The following is a 25,860-nucleotide window of genomic DNA, read 5'->3' on the forward strand; positions in this document are numbered from 1 at the left end:
AAATTAAATTAATCAAAAATGTTAGCCTGTTGCTAAATTGGAAGCTAAACTCTAAATTAGACAATAAAAACCTCAGTTGATAACAAATTAGCCAAAAATGTTAGCATGTTGCTCAAATATTAGCTAAACTCCAAATAAATAAAATAAAATAATTAAATAAACAAAGTTAAATAAAACAAAAACAAGTTTTGTTGAAGTATTTGTTCTAAAACTACAAAATAAAAGCATGATAATCTATCGTTTTTTGCAGACTTACTCTCCATGGCCTGCAGATACTCCATGTGGAGGGCGCTGGCACTGGTGGCCCCCGCGGTGGACGCCACGGACGGCAGGAGGTCGCTGGCGTACGGGCTGCGGTGCCCTGCCAGCAGCGCCATCTGGTGGTAGTAGTCGGCGGTCGTCAGACCAGTGTGAGTCGCTGGAGAGGGCGAGAAAGAAACAAAGACTAAATGTGGCAGCACCTGTTGAATCCCGAGTTAAACAAATGTATTAGTCGGCGGGGCGAGGGGAAAAACGCAGCGGGGAGGAGCACCTGCGCGGCTCCGAAAGCTCGCTCCCATCTACTTTAGATGACAATCAGCTCGGCGGAACAGTAATGAACGCATTAGCGGCTCCATCAAGGAAAGCGCAGCAGCTGCACGGGGAGCGTCACCTGAAGTGGAGAGCCTCGCTGGGGATTACAGGATGCTTGCTCAGAGATTACAGCGAGTCAGCATCCGGGTTTGATCGATGCATTCATGTCAAGAGCAGCATAACTGATCATCTTACAATACTCCCCTTAAACAGGCGTTCCTCTGATCTCACCCGTCTTTGATCAGAGTGCACATATATGCGCGTGTGGTAAAGAGTATGTGGGCTAATGCCTCTTTTGCCACAGATGGAGTGTTTCACACACGCACACACACGTGCACGAGGCTGCAGTCTGCAGATATGCAACCTGCTCCTTTAAACTCTGCAGGAAAACAAAAGGAGCAAATCGGCCCAGATAAGACGAGCGAGCACAAAGGACGCCGTTCTGCCTCCACTTCACTTTTCCAAATCATCCCTCACTTATAGACTGCTTGAACCGCAGCCTAAAATAAGCATCTGGTGGTGGGCTTCCATATGCAAATGTGAGGAGAATAGAGGATGCAGCTTTTCCCCCCCAAACTGGAGGAAATAAATAAAGAACGGCAGTCGGAGGAGATTTCCTCTTAAGCAATGTGCATCCATGATTGGTTGAATGAAGGCAAGAAAAAATTGTAAATTAATTCGATCTGCCTTTTTATGTGTTCAGTGGAAGTGTGGCGGGGGGGGCAGTTTCTTAATTGTCCCCCAGTGTTCCGCCTCAGCTTTGCTGCTGCATTCAAGCATAATGTGTCCCTTTCAGGATCCGGTAAAAGCGCTTTCTAAATCAGAAATGTTGGCATGTGACTGCCTTCCTGGGGGCAAAAAAAAAAAAAAAAAAAATGGAGGAGGAGGGGAGGCTACGAGTGTGGCACTCGGCGTGGAGAAGACGCCCCGGGCCTCGGCGAGCCACCGGGCGCTCCTACAGCCCAACAATGGGATCAGTGGTAAAGCTTACCTCTGAAACTAAAAGTGAAACCAAATGTGTGGCAGCGAGAGGGTGGCACTAAATCCCACCCACTTTAAACCTCCATTAGATTCTGTTAATTAATTCATCATTATTCAAATGTACTTTTTACTGGAAAAAAGCCTTTGCATATTGAAGAGGGAGGCTCTCTGTTAGAGCGGTGATATACTAAGCACAAAAGCTGATGGGTTCATTAATCACTGCTTTGATTAAAGGAGTAATTAGGAGCCTCATTCATGATTCACAGCATTATGACGGGAATGGGATCATGTGGTAGGTTGGGGGAACTGTTTTGATTTAGGGCAATCGGAGGTTGGCCATTTTTCTGGTGGAAAAGCCGCGCAGGAGCTTTTAACGGACCTGGATGAGGTGAAGTGGAGGGAGGAAATGACCCCGCTATCTGTCATTTTCGGGGGGACACTCCAACGCCACGCTGAGAGCTAAAGAGGGCGAAAGAGCGGAGAGACGGAAGGCCCGTAACGGGCTATTAGGCCGTTATGGGCCTTCAAGATGGGGATGTTTGTCAGTTTGTCAGAGCATTTATCAGAGCTGACCCCAAATTGGGCTTTTTCCAACTAAATGTTCATTACATTTAGGGAGGATTTTGGTCAAAAATCCTTCGATTTTACGATTGAAAATCATTAAAATTGTTTTATTGTGATTTTAAATGACATAAACCAGAAATAAATCAAATATGAGAAAATAATGATAAATAACATTCAAACTATGGCAAAAAAACATGTATATACTTTTTTTTACATTTAATCTCATTTTTGGCTTTACAGCTACAAAATTGTAAAAATAATAAGGCTCGGTTGATAAAATTGATTAATTAATCTAATCTTAATAGATCAATAATTCATCTATAAAAGTAGAGATAGATCTTACACATAAAGCTAAAGTCTGCTAAAGTATAATGGGATTTCCCATAGGACGGCTAATGCTAACGCTCAGTCGACCTAAACTTACATTGTAGATTAAATTAAAAAGTCTTATGGAAGGCCCATAACGCGCTATTAGGCCGTTTCAGGGCCTTCAAGATGGGGATGTTTGACCCCAAATTGGGCTTTTTCCAACAATAGTTCCTTTCATTTAGTGAGGATTTTGGTCAAAAACTTATACATTTTATGATTTTAAATTAAAATCTTTTTATTGTTATTTAAATTTACATTTACAAGAAAAACGTCACTACCGCAGATATGAGACAAGCAGGGAAAGAATGGGGATTAATTAAAAAAAATTAATAAGTAACATTCAAATTACAACAAAAAATATAAAATATATATAAATAAATTAAATATATATCGATTTTTAACATTTATTCTCTTTTTAGTCTTTTTACTAAATTTAAACTACACAATTGTAATAATAGGAGGGCTGGATTGATAAAATGGATTAGCTGATCTAAGTTTAATATATCAATAATCGGTCAACTAAAATAGAGATCGATCTAACGCGTAATGCTAAAGTCAGCTAGCTTGATGCTAACGTTAAATGAAATTTCCCATAGGATGGCTAATGTTAACATTCCGTCGACCTTAACGTACGTTGCTGATTATACTCACGTGCATGAATTTTCCAAACTCTTATGGAAGGCCCAACAGGTTATTATTACGCTGTTTTACGATAACAAATTGATAACATCTTTCTTTTGTGGTTTTAAATTACATATACCAAAAAGAAATAAAAAAGAATCTCAATCATTTTATAAGTTTGATGATAAAATAAAAAGCAAATAAAAGCAAAAAAAAAAAAAAGTTTATTTTTTAAGATTTATTCTTTTTTGTCTTTAGAATTTAGCTTTGTGATAAAATTCTTTTAAAATTACATTTTAAAATTGTAAAAAAAAAAAAAAAGTAAGGTTGTGTTGGCAAAATCACATAATTGATCTGAATTGATTTAACATTAATAGATCAAAATCGATTCATAAAAGTAGAGATCGATCTAATGCTAAAGTCCGCTAGCTTGATGCAAACGTTTAATGGGATTTCCCATAGGACGGCTAATGCTAACGCTCGGTCGACCTAAAGATACGTTGATGACTAAATGAACATCTTTATAAACTCACAGCCATACATTTTCCAAACTCTTTTAAGGACATATTATTTTTTAAAGTAACAATTTGTGGTCTAAAACACAGTTTTTACTCATACTTTCTTCCTCTTCTGGAATAAGGTGTAATGCTGTAGCGCAGTCGCCATCTAGTGGCCAAACTGAAACACCCTCCAGGAGAGGCAGAACAATTCTCAGTTTAAGAATCTATGTAACGCTATATTAACAATATCATTATAATTTCACAAATACATTTTAAAGTACGTAACATGTATCAGATTATTAATCTATTTCTAAACAAATGTGTAAAAAGTGTAAACTCACGACTGAACTGCATTAAATTGAGAGGATCGAAAGAATCCGAAAAAAAACGGAATCAAAATTATTCTGGAAATTATTGCCAATACCCAGCCCTAAAAAAAATCACAAAAAACGGTTTGTTTTACTTTGAAATGTGGACACAAATATTTTAGTCTAAATGATATAAACACATTTTAGGGTAAACATTTGTATTAATTTTATTTCATATCCATAATAAAATTATTTGTTTTCTTGATAAAAACAGTTTTTTGTGTCTGTTATTTCTTTGTAAAGTTAAAAAACAATACTGAAAGTAATGTTTTCTTTGCAGCTGATATTGTTGGGGTCTGCATCAGTCTGGAATAATCTCCAGAACCTCGTGCTGCTTTCAGGAGCCCGGATCAGCGGGACCTCCGGTCTTGAACTTGGATCCGGCCTCCCCTCGGCGCTCTCGGCGTAACTGCATGTAACCGTGCCGCTCGGCGATGCATCCTCAGAGGTCCCCGACATGTCTTGCAGATCAAAAGGATTAGCCTTCCTCCAACCTGAGCCCCCACCCACCCACCCACTCACCCAGAAAGGAAAGCGCTGCACTGGTAATGCTCCCATCCAGCGGCGCCCTCGCTCAGATAACCGACCCCTGGGTCTTAATAGAGATGGATCTGGTTTCCTCTCACCTGACCTCCTCTGATCTCCAACAGGAATTAAACTGATACACGGAGCTGAGATTCCTCTTAATAGCAACCTCGCTGATCAATTTCAGCAATTATATTTAAAGGTCTATCGCCGACTGTTCCTGCTCCGCTGGGGTGCAGACACGTGTGTGTGTGCGTCGGGCTCTGGTGTAGGTTTACTCACCATCTGCAGGGCTGAGGCCTCGGGTGGCTGACAGAACAGAGATGGAGGGGCTGCTGTGGAGGGAGCGGATGTAGTCCATGTATGGGTGGATGTAGGGGTGTGGAGGGTGGAAGGGCGACTCTGCCCCCACAGAGGGGTTCCGCTGGGGTGAGATCCGAATGAGGGGGATGTCAGAGAAAGTTGGACTTGGCCCCAATGTTGGACCCCTGCAAAACACACAGAGGACACAGATGACACTCCACTTCAGGAAAAAGCTCTACTTGTGGAAAGATGATTGGTTGTAATTCAGTTGTGGACTTGAACCCACAACCTTCTAGTTTCAGATCACTCTACCACTGAGTTGTTGTAGTAAAAGCGACTGACACAAAGTCTAATTTATCATTTAACAACTTGGTGGCTTATTACAGTTATTCTGTTTAGTATGAGTCAACCTTAGATTCAAACCCACAACCTCCCATTTCAGGGCAGACACTCAACCACAGGGCCACTCAGTAGGTGTAGTAAAAGTAACCTGCACAAATTGTAATTTAATCAAGTCGGTGGCATATCACAACAATTGTGTTAAGAAAGATTCAACTTTGGGTTTGAACCCATAACCTTCCAATCTATGGATGGACACTCTTCCACTTGGCCACTGAGTTAAAATGACTGGCACAAAGTGTAATTCATCACACTTGGTGGCATGTCCAAGCAAATATATTAAGTATGCTTCAACTGTGGATTTGTACCCACAACTTTCGAGTATGTGGGCGGACACTCTACCACTAGGCCACCTGGTTAAAGTGACTTATAGAAAGTGTAACTCATCAAGTAACCACTTGGTGACATATCACAGCAAATCTGTTTAGTATGATTCCATTGTGGATTTGAACACACAACCTTCCAATCTTTGGGCGTACACTCTACCACTAGGCCACTGAGTGAAAGTGACTGGCAAAAATATGACGTCGTCCGTTTTCCAAAGTAAAAACATAATAAATACAAGCATCTTATGAAGAATATTTATGAATGTGCTGAAGCTAAAACTTAATACATTTTTAAAATTATAAAAATTGTGCAAATGCAATGCATTGTGGTCTATATTCACCAACCTAATAAGCATTAATGAGCATTTTGCAAAGAATTCTGGGTAATTTCCAGCCCACTGGAATCATAGAATTGTAGAATTGGAAACAACGTGACCAAAATTGAACTTGGCAGTTTCCATAAAGTGAGTTCACTAGAAAGTCCTGAATCCTGTTTGGACTCGAGCCCGATGGACAAATGATTCATTGATTGATTGATTAGGTTTATCTCAACCAGTTTCAGGAATAAAAAAAAATTAAAAGGTAATAAAAAAAAAATCATAGATATATCACGATATTGATTCATGAATTGATTAGAAATTTAAAAAAAAAACTGTTTCTGACAGAATTGTTCTAAATCATAAATAGACATTTTGGCACTCGTACTGTATGTACACATTCTCACTCCCAACTCGTCAATTATAGACGTATGGTTCTGGCCCCCTCCGCATCACTTTTTGGGTGTCCCCAACTGGTTGTTTTTTTGATATGTTGGGTGTTCCCATTAAATCATGGGTCCCCAACCCTCAGGACGCGGTATGGGACACAAGATCACATGTGGTATCAGGCCCAGTATAGGATGCGGTATAGGATGCAGTATCAGACGCGGTATTGGATTTGGTATGGGACGCGGTATGGGACGCAGTATAGGACGCGGTATTGGATGAAGTATTGACGCGGTATCGGACGCAGTATCAGACGTGGTATCAGATGCGGTATAGGACGGTGTATGTGATGCGGTATAGAACGCGGTATTAGACAGAGTATTAGACGTGGTATCAAACATGGTATAGGATACAGTATTGGATACGTTTTTGGACGCAGTATTGACGGGGTATTAGACGGAGTATTAGACGCGGTATTGGCCTCAGTATCGGACGCAGTATCAGACGTGGTATGGGACACGGTATTGGGCGCGGTATTGGATGCGGTAACAGACGCGACGCAGAACTGTTACCAGATATAGGTTAGGGTCCCGGTATGTGTCCACAGGGTTGTGGACCACTGATTAGCACATGCATTTTTTTCATGTCTGTGGAACTGTGCCACCCGGCCCCCAAACTAACACCTGTTTGCATCCCGGAGGTTGGGGACGCCTGGTTTAATGGGAACAGCCAACATGTCAAGAACCGACAAGTTAGGGATACCCAAAATGTCAAAAAATGACCCGAAGGGAGCCAGAACCATATGTCCATATAGTGCTAGGCAATATGACAAAATATCATGTGGGCGATAGAAAGGTGTCTTTTATTTCTCTATTTTTTTATTGCTGAACTTTTGTGCAAAAATGTGTTTTCCTACTAATAAACTTGAAACTCTTGTGCGCTTTAAAAATGGTCATTTTTAACTATTCAGTTACATGTTTAAAAAATAAACTCAGAGAAAAGTAAGATGAAGGAAGACGTATATATTAACTTGTAAAAATTATACTATTTTTAGTCCAAAAATGAATACATGAACTAGATTATTCTCACACTAGTATCTCAAACTGACCACAAATGGATTCAATGTTTAGTATAAAATGGATTTCAATAAATTTATGTTCAACTTGAAAAGTAATTGATGGTACTTCCCAGCTATTAGTTCTCTAAATTAATAAAAAGAACATCTTTTCCCCTCTTATGTCACCAGAGTTGTGCAAAAATAAACATGAATAATTCAATTTTTCAACCGATTTACCAGCGAAAGCGTGCTCATTTCATTAGGCCCGAACAAGATCTAAGTACCGTGCAGGAGCTGCCGGTGGCAGGGCCAGAGAAACAGACACTTGCTTTATCCTCGCCTTCAATCTGCCAGGCAGAGAGGAGAAGGCTGCATTCCGACTGCTCCCCACGCAGACATTTCCTCAGATCAAAGGCAGCTTTCACCACTGCGTCTTAATCAGAGGGAAACGTTAGACCGAGCTCACCGCTGGCCAGAGCCAGACAGGCGAGGCTGCGCCGCGGCGCTCCGAGCTGTACGGAATGATCTGAAATCCATCTGCAAGCTTCACACAAGAATGAGCACTATCAGGCCTTTCTTTATCAAAAAGCTTTACTCGGAATTGTCCCCTTTCAAATGACGTGTGAAATAAAGTTGGGAACAATCAGGAGAACTTCTTAGAGCCAAGTTTGAGAAGAACTAATTTGTCTGCCTATTTATAATTGGTTAGTAGGGCCTGGAAACTCCATAATGATGGCCTTCACCACAAAGGCCTTCCCCAGAGGATGTGGAGAAATCCACATATCAGCCCGACATTAACGGGCTCAAAGATTAGACTGAATTAGCCCCTCCGCTTCTCTGTGGCTCCCCAGTGGACCGGTCTTCGGTGACAAAGGACCCCAGGAGGTGGAGAGGAGGGAGAGGAAGAGTGTGGGCTGAAGAGGGGAGGTGAGGCGGAGAGACGGGGAAGGAGCGAAAGGCCTGGCCCCCTCGGCTTGTCTCACACTGTGACCTTGAGCGAGGCCGGGGGGAGCGGAACAACCCAATTACAACCTCCGCCCCGTCCCCTGATCCCCCGACCGGCCCTTTCGCTTCTCCATTTCCCGCTTAATGAAAGAGCTCAGGCCAGGGTCAGTAATGAGCAGCGAGGAGTGAAAACAACCGACGCGGGATGAGATGTGAGCGCGGGCTCTCACACAAACAAACTTTGTTCTTGTGCTCCATAATTAGGCCAAAAGGCGCTCAGCGAGCTCAGGTGGACTACGCCTTCTCAGGATGGGCAATCTCAGCTGACATCTTTAGACACGCTGGCTACGCTAGACGCGGCTTCTTGAACGCTCAAGGGAGGGGCTTGTCTTTATAGTTTTTTATTCACCAGCGCACGTCCGCCACCTACACCTGAGAAAAGGTTTGGTGCCAAATCTTTAAGTGGTGCAAATCTCATAAATCTCGCTCCAGGCCATTTTCTTTCACAGCTCTATTCCGATAAATCAGGGGTGTCAAACTCAATCCCACAGGGAGTCAAAATCCAAAACACACCTTAGGTGTGTTTATTAAACTCTCTAAAACTCTCTAAACTTTAACACTGTAATTTTTTATAATGATTATGAACTACATATATAGCATTACCTGTGATAATACTAGTGTGTATACTGTAAGCTGAAACTGGCTGAAGATGCTAGTGCTGATAGCTGAAGATGCTGAAAGTGATAGCTAAAAAACGCTAAAGTTGATAGCGGAAATCACTTAAGCTAATATCTGAAAACGCTGAAGCTAATAGCCAGCTAAATTATTAGCTAAATCCCAAATTAGCCTAAAAAAAAAAATCAGGTTAGCCAAAACAGCTAGCTAACTAAAAAAATAGCTAAAATTAAAAATATCCTAAAAAAAATGAAAAAAGCCTAAATAAGCCAAAACTGCTAGCATGTAGTTGAAATATTAGCTAAACTCCAAAATAGCGTTGTAAATGCCAAAACGGTCCAAAAGCTAGCAGAATGCCAATTTTTAAAACTTTAAAACCGTAACTTTTTAACAGAAATATGAATAATAAAAAGGCAACGTAGCTTGAAACTAGGGCTGTCAGCGTTAACCCATTAACGCACGCAATTAATGAAATAAATAAATAAAATCAACGGCATGTAGTAAATTGTGATAATGCGCACTTCGTGGAGCATTATCCCGCTGTAACTAGTAAATAGTCATTTTTACAACTTCATTTTTGTTATTGAGGTTTAGATCACAGATTATTTGATAGATAATGCGGCCCGTTGTCACATTAACATGACAATGCGTCGCTGGGCCAAAGGTGACCTGGACAGTAGCGGCAAAAAAAAAAAATGCTGATAGTCACGATATTGAAGATAAAGTGTCAGTTCAGTGAGACAGTTTACCTCATACCGCTTGCTTTTGTCCAGAAAATGAAGCAAAACTTTGTTTAGAAGACGCCTGCATATATAGTAAGATGTGACCAGAACTTATTTTTTAGGCATGAATCCACACCCAGCAGCCAATCACAATCGAGTATTCACCCAGGCCATTTAAAGTGCAGAAATACAATGTTTGTTTTTTATAGTTGTATGTCAGTTTGTTTTCTTGGAGTAATACTCCAGAATTATCTTACTGTTGATGTTTTTTGTGCTCACAAATTACACTTCCGAGATAACAATATAAATTTAAACATTTCAGACAATAAAAATGAAGGGAAACATTTTCTCTCTGGCCTGTTTTTGCTCAAAAGCTCCATATTGTCATATAAAATGTACCTAGTAAAACATTTTAATCGATTGACAGCACTATTTAAAACTCATATCTCACATTTCGACACAACGTTCCTGGAATTTTCTTTGGCTCCACTCGATCGGTGTGTTTTTGCACGTCAGCTGTCAGAGCGCTCATGATGGATTTGATGTTTCCTTCACTGCGAGCTGGGCAACAATGAGGGCAACCTCAAAACAGGTGTGTGTGTGTGTGAAAGAGTGCGTGTTAACAATGAGTGAGTCATGTGCCCTCATCATACCGTTCACACACGCCTCATTAACACTGATCACAACACAGTTGTCACACACAGGGAGGATGCACATGAGAAAAAATGCCAAAAATCTACTTTGTCAAGAGGAGAAAACGTGACAAAAGTTAGTTTTTATTGTGGCGCACGAAGCCGAGACGAGGGGTTGTAAATATTTTGCTCCTGCTTGAGGGGAGCTGTATTCTGTTTACCGTTCTGGCTGTTGTAAAGCTGATTGACCCTGTCACGCACTGAGTGCTTCTCCTCAGCCCAATGCCTCTGTTTATCTGGCATTTCCACTTAACTTAAGAAGGAGTCCTCCCAGCAAAAACCCTACAAACTGAGAGCAGCGCAGGAAAAAAGGAGGTTACAAATCATTGATGCAGATGGGAAAGGAGAAGAGCGAAGCATGAAGAAGCAAAAACAAACGGGAGGTAATAGAGAAGAATTAAAACATTTGGGGGAGAACTAGATGGAGGACAAAAAAGAGAAGAAGAGCGGGAAAAAAGGGGTGAACTTAGAAGTCTTAGGTTTGAAAATTTCAGGAGACGTCTGGGAGAACTCCTTAGAGTTTAGCTATTTATTATTATTATTATTTATTATTTTTCAGAGTATAAATCGAGATTTTTTGCATAGTTTGGTCAGGAATGCAATTTGTGGTTTAAAAAATAGACACTGGTAAATAAACTAGTTATTTTCCCACTAACAACCACTAGAGGGCACTGTAGGTGTATCAGTATTTGCTACTGACATTAATGCAGAAGAAGAAGCGCCGTTCAAAACAAACACGGAGAAGAATCTGATCATTCTCCGTCCCAACTTAATGACTTATTTGCATTGAGATGTTATTTTTGATTTTATTTCTTATTTCCTCAAACTAATCAACAAACTGCAAATACTCTTCAAAAAGCAAAGTCATCAAACTGGGATACAGAGACATGGAAGTACCGCTGAAAGCACCATCATTCAGACTACGGCTCCTGCAATAGAAGGTAAAGATTACCGTGAAAAAAAACATAATTATGCACTTATTGATGCTTTTATAGTTTTTCAAAGCCCCCATGACAATTTTTATTTACAAAAATGTTCCCATTAGTGTTTTTAATTGATACTTATGAAGTTTTTAACCAAAATCCCATAACCGAAATGTCTTAAAGCCTTTTTTCATGGTGATCTGAAGCCTTTGTTTCCAAAACTTCCTCTGAGGGGGCGTGGCTTTTGGAGTGAAAAACTTAGAAATGTAAAAACGACATTACTTCTTTTCACATTTGTTCTCTTTCATAAGAAAAATGCCACAAAGACATGTTAAAAACTCAAAAAAACAGGATTTTAATCGAAGGGGGAATTTAAAATAAATAGGAGTAATATCTCAACATCATCTGTGTCTTCTAAGTAAATGAGATATACAGTTGATGCTTCCATGTAGCAATAAGGCTAGTAACTTGACATTAGCTCCTCCCACACACAACAAAACAAGCACTGAGTATCGAAATTTAATGCAAACTTGATGCGTGAATTGAGTTTGGTGTGAACGGAGCATTACGCCGGGTTTGGCAAATTTGTTAAGAAAGATTGCAGTATCCCCTAAAAAGTGCACCTTAAATTCTAGAATGACTTATATATATATATATATTTCTTATTAATATGCTTTTTGTCTTTTATTGCTCCTGCGATTTAAACACTAGTGCGAGTTATACACCAGTATATACTCGAGTAATTTTTTTGAGTGTGTTTATCACCTCAACAAAAGAAAATTCTCTGAAAAATCAATGTGCACACACCCTGTGTAGAGGTGTGTGTGTGTGGGGGGGGGATAGGTGTGCGTTCAAGAGCCAGATCCCAGAAACAACTGATTTGAGATTAACATCAAAGCAACACAACAGGCTTCACCTTCACACAGAGAAAACTCGATTCTCTTTCTCTTTCATTGGTCCGTAAGCTCCATTAGCTCTCAAAGTGCACACACACACACATAAAAAAAGCGCCTGAGCTTTTCACATATGGAAGCCATTTCCCTTCACATGGCCTTGCTCAAACCAGCAAGCACCTCTTTTAAGGCACCGAGTGTTTACACGGAGCGGTCAGTGGATTTTAAGCTGTCAGCTTATTTCATTGAATGAATATACACTTGTCAAGCGTAAATGTGCCCCCATAAGACTTGAGGTTTCACGGCGGGTTGTGCTTTCGTGTAAACAGGCCTTGAACCTTTGTTTGGAACAGGGTTGTCTCAACACTAATAATTTTTCGCTGCAAAAGGAAACACAGTTGCGGTGAAAGTTGTCGACTTCACTCAAGCGCAGACGGTATCATTGTGGCACAGCAGTTAGACCTGGTGGTATTGACACAGCGGTTTCGCTAAAAACAGGAGCTGCACTTTCCGGAGAACCTCTAGCTTAAGCATAACACGGGAGTGCATTAAAAATATTTCCTGATCGTTGCTTTACAGCAGAGAACAGCAAAAAAGCTGGTCAAAATCCAATTGGACTGACCACAGAGTGAGATGTCTTCATTGAGAAAGGAAATGGGAGGTTTGAAATAGAGAGAAGGACGAGAAAAAGAGTATTAAGAGCTGAAAGTCAAAGAAGTAAGACAGAACAATCCTTAACATCTTTAAAAAAACAAAAAAATTTCAAGCAAACAACTGAATGACCATTGAATGTTTCGGAAAACTGGACCAAGTGAGTAAATTGAAGTAGGACTGAAGTAAACTGAAGGAGCAACTTCAGACTGCTCCTCCAGTTGGTCCTCCGTCATGGGAGATAGGGTGAGAAGCTCGGTCACCCGGAGAGAGCTCGGAGTAGAGCCGCTTCTCCTCCGCATCGAGAGAAGCCAGTTGAGGTGGCTCGGGCATCTGGTCTGGATGCCTCCTGGACGCCTCCCTGGTGAGGTGTTCCGGGCATGTCCCACTGGGCGGAGGCCCCGGGGAAGACCCAGGACACGCTGGAGAGACTATGTTTCTCGGCTGGCCTGGGAACGCCTCGGGGTCCCCCCAGAGGAGCTGGAGGAAGTGGCCGGGGAGAGGGAAGTCTGGGCATCTTTGCTTAGACTGCTGCCCCCGCGACCCGGTCCCGGATGAAGCGGAGGAAGATGGATGGACCAAGTGAGTAAATGGTTCACTGTTGGCACCAACCAATAAAAGTATTGGCCATTTGTTAGCTATATGGATGCTGCCATGTTGGAACAAGGTGTCGTAACTCGCTGTTTTTTGACTTGCTAGCTATTCCCATTAAATCACAGGTCCTTAACCCTCTGATGCGGTCATGGACCCAGAACCGGTACCAGTTTGGGTACCGGTACCGGGTTAGGGAAAGGGTACCAGTCCGGTATAGGTACTGGTCAGCATCCAAAGGGTTGGCAAACCCTGATAAGCGTATGTGGTCTTGTACCAAACGGACCTCGGACCAGAACTGATTTGAAGCCCGGAGGTTGAGCCCCCATGATTTAATGGGAAAAGTCAACATGTCAAAAAACGTCGAGTTGGGGACACCCAAAACGTCAAAAAGTGGCACATAGGGGGCCTGAACCATATGTCCATATGATGAGTTGGGAGTGAGAATGTGTTGGACAAGAGAAATAATGAGTAATATGTGTATATTATTCTATCGAAGTCAATGGGATTTTGGCTTCTTGGAACAAGCAGGTACTTCCTGTTGGAACATGGGGAGGGGGTCACTCAATCCAGTTCTCATATACACTCAATGTGAGCGACTAAGTTAAATATAAATATGTTAGATGGATAATCTCTAATGTCACATTGGGTCCCTTGAAATGCTAGCACTTCAATTACGCTCCAAAAACAACAAAATGCTAATTTCCATTGTGTTTACTCATAGTTACACCAAATTGTGAAGCATTAAATTCACAAAATGTATACAAACTTAATCTCTAACAAAGTTAAACTATGTAATATATGTTACCAAAAAATGAATAAACAATAATGAAATATACATTTAAAACATGCAAACATTTTATTTTGGGTTTAAAGTTTGGGCTTTGTAACTAACTTGCTCCTTTTTTCCAAAAACTGCCTCCAGTGGTCATTTCAGGAACTGCATTTATTACTCCTGGTGGGCAATTAATTTGTCAAGTAGTCAACTAAAGGTTTAAAAAAACAAGTCTTTTGATGTGAGCAGGCTGTTAACCACGCCTTATCACTCAACTTCCTTTAAATTATGCTAAAATAAATCGTACAAGAACAATGAAAGCTTCAATTCTCAACAAGCAGCCAGGGAAAGTCTTCAAAACCAAACCTGTGCTTCCCCGAACATGCTCCAACATGCTCCACAAGCCATCAAAGAGATCATCTTACGTGTTGGTTGTTGGACAGCTGCTGTACTTTATGGTGGTAGACCAAACACCCCCAGCTCAAATGAACAGTTAAAAACAAATCTCTAAGAGTAATTGTTTGTTAAAACACTGAAACAGTGAAGACACCTCAGCTGTGGCCTCCAGGGACTGACTAGAATGGAGAACAGGTTGCTATTATAGTCCTTTTTCATTATTATTGAATGGAGTTGACATCAGTCTCAGTCCCCTGACCCAGGCGGAGAAAAAAAAAAAATCCCCCCCCCCCCAACTTCAACAACATCTCAGCAACCCGTAAAGACCCGCACCCCCACATCCACTCCAAACAGCCTAACCCACAACACTGCTGCCACCGCTATGAAAGCCTAAACCAGAAAGGAGGAAGAGCGGGGCTCCTGACAGCGGAAACAGAGGCACTTTAAAGCTCCAAACCCTTTCACTGAGATCAAAGGGCCACAGGAACAGAGCCAGCTGAGTCCCAAGGAGAGAGGAAAGGGGAGCGGAGACAAGAGAAGACTGGCAGACGGAGACACACAAACCTAGGAAGGTGGATATTCTATATTCCAGCTTCTCGGTTCAGTAGAGAAGTCTTCATTACCACTAAAGCACACAGCAGGTTCACCAATGAATACACAATTCACACCCATTTCTGAGTCTAAGTGAGAAAAAAAGAGACAAACTAACAATACTTCGTAAGTATCACTGAAAACTGGGAAGTTTTCACATAAACCAACAGATCTTTTTATTTTAGTTCACAGTTTTGATTAAATATCAATTCAATTTTGAATTTCAACTTTGTTTGGTTATAAAAAATGTTTTCTCTCTGACCAAAGGGAAGAAGTCTTTTTGATAACTTAATAGTGGATTTAAACCCACCATGACCCAGACTCAGGGGGGCATTCTACCACTCAGCCACTAAGTCATAAATGTAATACAGGATTGAAGCAAGAAAAGACAATAATTGATGGCCAACAATAGTAAAGGTGTAAAGCTGAAGGGTACTTTCACACAGGGTCAGTCTGTAGACTTGGTTCTAATGAACCCAACGTTTGTGCTGTACTTTGTCTTAATTTGATTTGGATAATTAGGCAATCAAAACACCAAGAAACGTCAACCCCTAGTGACATCGGTTGACCGGTACTGGTGTTGCAGGGTTTTGGGTTGTCCTGACCCATGGAAGGTCATAGAGAGGAGCATCTTAAGGGGCACACAGGTGTGTCTTGCAGTTCCCTTGAGGCTAGTACAGTCACTTCAAGGGACAATTGGGACGTAGCATTGTCGTGCGTGTGATAAGTGTACCGTGAAGTATCAATAAGGCATATATGACGTACGGGGGATCCAGATGTATGGTCTTCTTGCGCCACATTCTACTGGTTAGTAAGGTGCAAGTACTTTACTGACCATGCACAGCATGGGGTATGCAGGTGATATGTAAGTGTCTCCAGACGCCAGTAGGGTCTCCATATAATCTATGTTCTGATTGTCCAATGTCATTTTTTCCAAGGAGCTTGCACATATCACGAGAACAGCACTGACTCCTTGCACAATTTTCAGGATTTCAGGGGTTGAAAAGCAGAAAAATCTGTACGACACACCTGCGTCTCACCTACTTCACCCTTACTTACCCTTACATGTATGCGTGCACTACAACTTGTGGCTTGCAGTACTGCTTGTAGATCAAATTTGCATGAACATTTTCTCTCAATGTCTACGACCTTGATATTTTGTCTGGGAAACCTGTGCACCACATACAAGTTCGACCATTTTTTTTGCCTGTATCCACCTGTATCAGTTTGGGGAAGTATTGCGCAGGAGGACCGTGGTGCAGAGGTAGTTCGATCAACCTCTGATTGAAAGGTTTGGTCCCACTTTGCTTGTCCATGTGTTGAAATTGTCCTTTGTAAGACGGTGAACCCCGCATTGCTCCTGGTGGTTAAACAGTGTTTGCAGTATACACCATTTACACCAGATCACCTGGTGTGGCAATAGCTGAGTTTCTACTACACAAAACTTTGTTGAAATTCTCGAAATGTCAAAAAAAAAACACAATTTCGCGATGAAACTGTTTTCATTAAATCGTAATAATGCAAATACACACAAACCAACTCAAGCAGCTAGTCAATTGACAGTCGCAGATGGGAATCGAAAAAAGTGTTTCCATTGCAGTTTTGCCAAAAAATTTACATTTGGATACGCCCCAACAACCATTTCCTCAAAAACCTTTTTTTCCTTAAATGCGATTTTTTTCGAAATTGTGATTCTTTCAATAACCAAATTTACTATCGATAATCCAATTTGCGCAATTTCATAGTTAACAGAAATGCAGCTACTATCAGAATTTTTTGTAAATCCTTCATATTTGTGTCTTTCCCAAATTTGTAATCCAGTTCGCTTATGTCACCAACTTTCTTTGGTTCCCTTTGATGCTGCATCCACACCGGCCGAGCGTGGTGTACGCGGTTTTATGAACGCGTATTTAGCCGGTGGTGTTCACACTAGACCAGCGGCAGACACACAGGTGAGGTCATTCTTCTTCTTGTGTGTTTCTAACTCTTTTAACACTCGTCCGCCACCTACAGTTGGTAAAGGCTCAGTGTATAAAGTCAAAGCGGTACAAATCCCGCAAATCTTGCTCCAGATTTTTTGTTTTCACATCTCTGTTCCTATAAATGTCCGTCTTGGAGTCATATTTATCCAGGTGGACACAGACCACAATTATTAGTTTCTCTTTTGTGATCATGTCTACAACGGTTGGTACTTCCGTGTTTTGAAAAGGAAGTGCCTGATTGGTCACAGTGCAATTAAGCATGAAAATGTTTAACCGGTTGAACTTTTTCCTGATTTGTACGTAGAGCCCACGACTGGACTTAGAAAGTTGCGCGTGACTTGAACTTAGTTAGGCAAAATCATGGACAAATTTCTGGCCTGCACGTTTGCATAGACTTTTCATTGAAAGTGGCTCAATTTTTTGAATCTTCACTGGTGTCCAAAGACAGACATGAAGTCTTGTCCACCTTTGTCATGGGAGGGATAACACGTCAATGTAAGTGTGGGGTCATCTGGACCCCAAAAGATAGCACAAGGGTCAAACACAAGTCGACGCAGCCAGTGTGTAACACCTTTAATCTTTGGTTGGTTGTAAAGTCTGATTGCTGTCGTAATATAAAATCTTACAACCAAAGCAAGAAAACTAAGTGTCAGTCAGCACAAAGAGTCTAATGTGAAAACGGTTACAAACAATCCACTTGAATTCATTAAGCCCTAATGTTTCTTCTGCACTATTTATACACTGGAGGGCGATAATTGAGTAGCAGCCTCTGGCAGGTTATGAAGGGGTTGCCAGGCATTCGGAGTAACCATGCCCACCGGTCCCGGAGGACTCCGCGTGACCCTTTGACATCAAAGGCCTGGGTGGGTCCAGGGGGTGGGGAAGGCTTTCTATTCAGGGTCACACCGAGCAGGATTCCCTCTCGACGGGATGCATCTGGAGGCGTGCCAGACATTCCCGCGCACTGCAGAGTCAGCCCTTACACACAAACGGGTAACGTCCAGCTGAACGCCTCCCCTCCTGACAGCAAACCGCCAGCAGACTTCACCGCTTCCATACATCACCGCGGCCTCGCTGGAGTGATAATATGTATTTATGAACAGGATTCAGGGAGTGTGACAGCTGAAGTCATAACAGAAGGGTGTCACATGCTCATCCTCAAAGCGCCGCCGCCTTGAACTCGGCACAAACCTGCTCAGACGAGGTCACATGTGAAAAACGTTTTAAATCGGGGCTGCGTGTCTACAAAGGAAAGGGATTACGCTTTATCAGAAAAGGCAGAATTACATCTTCTCACTTTCCCAAAACGTTGTTTTAGCAAAAACGCCATGTTTGGCTTTGCCACGCAGCGGGGCTTTTTTTATTCTTTTCTTTTCTTTTCCTATTCACACAGGCTGTTTTTGAAAACCATTTTTTCCACACTGCAATTAAACGTAATTTCAGCCATTGAGATAAGAATGTCTACCAAAACGAATCAAGCGAGTGTGCGGCAGGAAAACATGAAAGTGAAATTACACAAAATGAGCCGGCCTTTTTTCCTGTAATTTCAAGGAGTTTTAGAGGAGGAGGAGGAGGGGGAAGTGTTCACATATGATGGAAAAAAGTTTAATAAAAAAAGGATTTTTTTCCTCTTCATGCTTGACTTTATTTCTGCCAAAGCAGGAGAACAAGCGCAGGTAAAAGTAGAAAAGTTGCATTACCTGCGATAATGCTAGTGTGAATGCTTTTTGCTGAAAGTAGTCGCTAAAGAGGCTGAAGCTTTTTGCTAAAAATGGTGACTCAATTTACTTTAATTCCTGTAGGGATTTGCTGAAAATGCTAATTCTATTTGCAAAATGATAAATTTGCTAAAAGATTCTGGAAATTTCGTTAAAGAACTATGAAAGAGCGCTGAAGTTGACCTAAATTTCTGAAACATTTGTAGTGAAATTGCTTACAAATACCTACTAGATGTCTATTTTGTAAAAATATTTAGTGTGTTGCTTAAATGTGAGCTAAATTCCAAATTAGCCCAAACATCCTTGGTAAACTAAATAAGTCAAAAATGTTAGTCTGTTGCTAAAATAAAAGCTAAACTCTAAATTTACCTGTAAAAACCTTAGTAGATAACATATTAGCAAAAAAAGTTAGCATGTTGCTAAAATATGAACTAAACTCCAAATTAGCATAAAAAACCTCAGTAAACTAAATTAGTCAAAAACATTAGCCTGTTGCTAAAATAGAAGCTAAACTGTAAAGTAGCATAAAAAAACCCAGTAGATAACAAATTAGCCAAAAAAGTTAGCACATTGCTTAAATACTAGCTAAACTCCAAAGTAGCCTAAAATTCTTCAGTAAACTAAATTAGTCAAAAACGTTAGCCTGATGCTAAAATAGAACCTAAACTGTAGCATAAACAATCCCAGTAGATAACAAATTAGCCAAAAAAGTTAGCACATTGCTTAAATACTAGCTAAACTCCAAAATAGCCTAAAATTCTTCAGTAAACTAAATTAGTCAAAAACGTTAGCCTGATGCTAAAATAAAAGCTAAGCTTTAAAGTAGCATAAAAATCCCAGTAGATAACAGATTAGCTAAAAACGTTAGCCTGTTGCTAAAGTATGAGCTAAACTCCAAATTAGCATAAAATTCTTCAGTGAACTAAATTAGTCAAAAACGTTAGTCTGTCCTATGAAGCATATTTTGCTTAATATTTTTAAAAATATATAAAGTTTATAAACTTCCTGAACGTTTTGATACCAATACTGAAATCGTTGAAAGTGTGATTCGGTTTTTACGTGCGGAAAAACGTACAGAAAAGAGCAGGAGAATCACTATAGTGTTAGCATTCACACAATTAGCTCACAGTGAGTTTTCTGAGTTCCTCTGGCATGCCTCAGGCCAGAGAACAAGACAGAAGGGGACTCCTGGGTGTTTAAGTGCTAAACTTCCAAAAAAAATAGAGAGGAAGCCCATCCATCCATCTTTTTTTTCCCTCTCAAGCATCGCCTCGATGGCCTTACACAAACATCCAGCTGCCGCCTCCAGCCATACAGAGCTCAGGTTCCACACCCCATCGCCCTCGCAAGCTGACATGTCAGGTAATGAGCATGGGTGGGATGGTGCAGCCAACAGGTGAGGTGAATGAGTGTGGCCCGGGACCGCGAGGCACCCCCCCCACCTCTCCACTCTCTCAATTCTCCACGTCACACTGGGCTGCAGAAATGAGCAGCTGCACGGACGGCCCGAGCAAATCACAAACAATGCAAGACAGCGGAGACGCGCTGCTGGAGACGGTTAATCCTTCAGACAGCGAGGAAAAGGGAAAAAAAAGTAGGGGACCCAGAGGGAGCGGAACAGCAGCATCAGGTACCAGACACAGAAATATATGTTCTGAAAATCTCCTTTTCAGAGTGAAATCCATCATGCTCTCCGAACACGTTCTTCTTCTTCTTGAGCAGAGAGCGCCGGACAGAAGAAAGGCACTCGCTGGTGGGAAAGTGAACAGACACAGCCTACTTTATTCTGGCCATTTCATCCATCTTGTTGGGCTAATAAAACGTCAAATGTTGTTCCTTGATATTTAATCATGAAGGGGGCCGGACGCGCGGCGGTGCCACGCTCTGGCTTGATGAAGCTTTGGGAGGCTTAAACGCAGACCTGAAAACTTTAAAGTGAAATGGATGGGAGGGAATTCCTAATAAGGCCTACTTTTGGGGGAAAGCATTCATCTTTTCCTCAAAGCTGGGATCAAGGTGTGTAAAAGGAGGGCCAAAGAAAGGTCACAGAGGAAGCCCTTTTGTGAGATGTTCACTCTACAGCTGTCATGACTCTGCATCTCTGAAGAGAAGAGAAAACACAAATAGCAATGGAGCTTCTTCTTCTTCTTCAAACAGCATCATTAGACCCGACCGGTCCCTATCAGATGTAACGGACGCCACATCTGATAACCGTGATGAGCGAGGCTTGAGATATGAATTCATTTGCGCTGGTGAGGAGAGGAAAAAAAGGAGTGAAATCTTCTGTGATGTAGCAGATAAACAAACAGAGGGCTGGGCGGGAAGACGGGGAATAAGCTCATTTCCTCTCACATTAGCAAAAACGTTAAACGTAGGGCTGGGTTTAAGCTTAACAGATCAATAATCAATTCATAAAAATATTAATCAATTTAGCATATAAAGCTAAAGCTGCTAGCTTGATGCTAACGTTTAATGCTAACGCTCGGTCTACCTGAACATTCATTGCTGACATCTTTACATTAATTTTCCAAACTCTTTTAAGGAAATATTTTTTAAAGTAACCATTTGTGGTCAAAAACAAGTTTTTTTTCTTCTGGAATAAGGTGTAATGATATAGTGTGATCGCCAACTAGTGGCCAAACTGAACCGTCCTCCAGGAGAAGCAGAACAATGTTTATAATGTTAATGATCTGAACATTTTTGATAAAACTTCTCCTTGTAACACTTTATTATTTCAGTAATACTTTTTACAGTATGTAAACTGTATCAGAGTAATATAAATTTATTCAAAACATATAGTAGATTATTTATGTATCCCTAAACTAATGTGTATAAACTAGGGGGCGATTAATAAAACATAATTAATTTGTTAATATTTTTTAATCACACTCAGTCTTCCTGCCATGCAGCTGTGAGATCAGTGTCTAAAATAAACTTAAACGTTTTTTTACATTCTGTGATTGAGATTTTATTCAATAAAAAAAATAATATGACATCTATTTGTAGTTTTTGGACAACTATTTTAATAAATAAGGCAGAGAATAAACGTCTTTCTGAAGGCTGCTGCGCAGAGCGATTAATCGCGATTAATTATTTCCAGATTTGTAGTTAATAAGTTATTTTTTTTTTATTGATTCCCAGCCCTAGTATAAATGTGTGAACTCAAAATTGAATTGAATAAAAAAAACCAAAATCGGAATCGAATCAATTCAGGCTCTTGTTAATCGAACTACATCGTTTATAATCAATACCCAGTCCTAGTTATAAGCATTCCATAACGAACAGCGCGGCGATTTTTCATGTTGTTTTTGCTCCGGCTGCCTTCAATCATCTGCTGCAGAACAAGAGGGAAAAGGAGGAAAAGTCGGAGAGGATTTATGACACGACTCCCTCCGTCTCGTTACTTGCTATAACTGGCCCCCGGAGTGGGATGGCGAGATCTGGAGCCCAGAGATCAGAGTAATGGAAATTCCACATTTCTGCGCGGCGGCGACAGGGCACAGGTTGTATGAAAACAGCTGAAGGCTGATCGTTCTGCATTAGAGGAGAAGCAACCTCTCTATCAAAAATCCCCCATTCATCCTTTTGAAGAAGAGCTGCTTCTACTGGGAGGCTCTTCTGACACTGCAGCTCGAGTCTTTGCTTCCTAATAGGTCCTCACCGACCGACGAGGGGGAGGAGCTCTTCCAATCACAATTAGGGAGCTAATAAAACTGACAGACAACATTAACTGTTAAATTATATGATCTTTGTGTTGCTTGATTAGATTGTGAGGCTAACTTAGATGCATCTTAGGAATTTATCTCACAAAATTCAATTTTATTTAGGGTTGATTATTTTAAACGATTATTTTATTAGTCGATTAATCACTGATTATTTTTCTGATTAGTCGACTAATTGGTTCAAACATAAACTGGATGTGAAACCCACATCTTAACCATAATTAGCATTAAACTTGAAGTGTTTAAAGTATACACTAACTAAAAATAAAGACAATTAGGACAATTGATGTAAGAAACCTTTAAGCATTTAACAGCAGAGCGTTTATGCTTTTTGATTTACTGTAATTTTTTTTTATAAACGTCATTCCAGCAAATTCTGAAGTAGAAAACCGGCTTGCGGCGATTTTCTAGTTGACTAATCAACTATTAAAAAAGTCGTCGACTATTTCAATAGTTGACATAGTTGTGACCAATCGACCAATCACAATTGGTCGAGCAGTCTGGACCAATCGTGTCTAATTGTACTGATCGACCAACTGTGACTAATCGCAACTAATCACCCAATCATGACTAATCATGACTAATCAAACAATCGTAACTGGTTGACCAATCGTGACTAATCGACTAATCGTGACTGGCCGACCAATCGGGACTATTTGTGAGTTGTTGATCATTGACCAATCGTGACTAGTCGACCAATCGCAACTAATCTTGACTAATAAACTAATTGCGACTGATCAACCAACAGTGACCAATCGTCACTGGTTGACCAATTGTGACTAATCATAAATAATGGAATGATCATGACCAATTGTGATCAGTCAACTAACTGGAACTAGTCGACTAATCGTGACTGGTTGACAAACCCTCAACCAATCGTGACTAAATGGCCAATTGTGACTGATCGACTAATCGTGACTGGTCAAACAATCAGGACTAATTGACTTATCTTGACTAGTTGACTAACCGTGACCAATCGTGACTAATCGACAAATCACGACTAATTGGAACTTATTGACTTATCGCGACTGATGGACCAATCGTGACTAATCGTGACTCTTCGACCAATAGTGACTAACTGACCAACTGTGACAAATCGTAACTAATCGACCGATGGTGACTAGTTGTCACAGGTCAACCAATCGTGACTGATAGAATAATCGTGACTGTACGACCAACCGAGACTAGTTGACTAACTGGAACTATTTGACTAAGTGTGGCTGGTTGGCCATCCTTGACCAATTGTGACTGATCAACTAATCGTAACTAGTCGACCATCGGTACTAACTGACTAACTGTGACTGGTTGACCAACCGTGAACAATCGTGACTAATTGACCAATCGTGGCTAACCATAACCAGCCCTATTGGATATAATAAATTAAAAAATTACAACACAGAAGGTTAAAATTTTAATTAAAAAAAACTGATTCATTTTGTTAGCATGTTTACAAATACAAGATGCTTTAATTTTTCTTAATATTTGATTTTCTACAATACATAACCTATACTATTAAACATAAAATAATATTAAAACTAGCATTTTAATTCCATCTGCAGAAGAAATAATTTTTTGACATAACTAGAAGCTTTTTTGCACACTAGAAATGATCAAATTTAACAATGAATTCAAAGCAAATCAATTTTAAAATGAAAAAAAGAAATAGTGATAAAAAAACTGATGGTTGTTAAGTGCGTGGCTGCAGAGGTGCATTGGCTGCGCGGAGCTGTTGGCACCTGCCTGTTATCTCTTCCCCTCAGACCTGGTTCTCCATTGTGCTCCTTGGGAGAGCTACAAATTGAGATCTCAAACATGAAGAGGGGGCAAATGACTCGTGTATAGGAAATCAAATCCACTAATGGGATACATGTGCAAATTCTCAGGCCTCCCGTACTCGATGAATGAGCTCCTCTTTTACTTTTTTTTTAACTGAGCCCTTAAATTAAATTCAAACACCAATATTTGTTGACAGGCGGGAATTGATTTACATAAAAAAGAGAATCACAATTTACAGAGGATGAAAAGAAGGTATGAAAAATCCACATGACATTTATGAACCCGGGAGAAATCCAAACACGCGGGCGGGAGGCGGAGGAAAGCGGGAAATCCTATCCGGCTAAATGGAGTTTTTGAACATGCCTTAACAGATCCGCACTGGTAATGACTCCACCTTAAAACCTTTATAGACCCCGTACCGTATCTGTTGAGCCACTCTTTGCCTTTAACCTGTTGGATCCATCATTTTCAAAACACAGAGCCGGCTCCAATTATCACGGTGCCGCGCACAGGCTGGAGGGGAAAGAGACTCCAGTGCCCACTTAAGCTTCACAAACTTGTGTATTACCAAAAAAAAAAATAAAATAGATAACTTCAATTTCTGCTTAGGCATTTATCTCCTTACTTTCTAAATCCTGAAATTGCCTCAGAAGAAAAAAAGGAGGAAGAGGATGGTTTCCCCTACAGAGTGCCGCACAACTTCCTTTCTTCCCCCTTTTTTCCCCGTTCCTCCTCCTGTGAAAATTGAAGAGGCTTTATGTCAAATGCGGCTAAAGTCAGCCTCTCCATATCAAACAACGCGGCGCGAAAATTACTGTGGCGATGATAAGGCTGCCAGATAGAGAGGGAGAGGGGGGCAAGGGGTTGAGAGGGAGAAAAAAAACTGAAAGGAAGTGACTCTACTCAATTATACTGCAAAATTGGTATGACTGAATATTTTTCATTCAGGTGACTGATAGTATCAGTGAAACTGCAATGCAGATAAATAAAGGAGCCTTCTGTCAAGAATAAACACCATTAATCATAAAGCGGCGACTGCGTGACCGCCTGTCCCCCTGACTTACTCCATAGAGAAAGTATTAAAGAGGGAGGAGGAGGAGGAGAGGAAGGAGTGAGTGTGACCTATGAAGTCACACAGAATGGGTTTTGGACAGTCGGAGAGGAGGATGAAAAAGTGGCCTTCGCCTCTCTGCTCCTGCTGTTTGGGTGACAGCGGGACAGAGATAATCAGATATGATGCGGAGGGATCATCGTTAACGCTTCTGTAATTTATGGTTCCTTCAATGGCGATGGCTGAAGAAATTTTCAAACGATGAAAATTGCGTGTATATATATACAGTATATATATATATATATATATATATATATATACTGTATATATATATATACTGTGATATATATATACTGTGTCTATACACACAGTTGCAATATATAAATGGTCAACCTATTTATCAGTGGCGGGCCGTCAGGGCCTGCAAGGCCTTCTCTGCTGGCCTAAAAATATCTGAATCACAGACT

At 40.8% G+C, this 25,860-nt stretch overlaps 1 protein-coding gene across 4 annotated transcripts in view; it reads right to left on the minus strand.

Moving 5' to 3' along the window:
- Positions 1-25,860, minus strand: part of gli3 (GLI family zinc finger 3) — a 156,493-nt gene that overhangs the window by 38,142 nt on the left and 92,491 nt on the right. For all 4 annotated transcript variants that reach the window (XM_024280157.2, XM_024280158.2, XM_024280155.2 and 1 more), the window contains 2 exons: positions 4,784-4,989; positions 257-418 (listed from right to left, as the gene is read on the minus strand). In XM_024280157.2, the coding sequence (XP_024135925.1) occupies positions 257-418; positions 4,784-4,989 (368 nt within the window). The remainder of the gene's footprint in view (positions 1-256; positions 419-4,783; positions 4,990-25,860) is intronic.

This window comes from Oryzias melastigma, linkage group LG20, assembly GCF_002922805.2.
Source record: "Oryzias melastigma strain HK-1 linkage group LG20, ASM292280v2, whole genome shotgun sequence".
Classification (NCBI taxonomy): domain Eukaryota; kingdom Metazoa; phylum Chordata; class Actinopteri; order Beloniformes; family Adrianichthyidae; genus Oryzias; species Oryzias melastigma.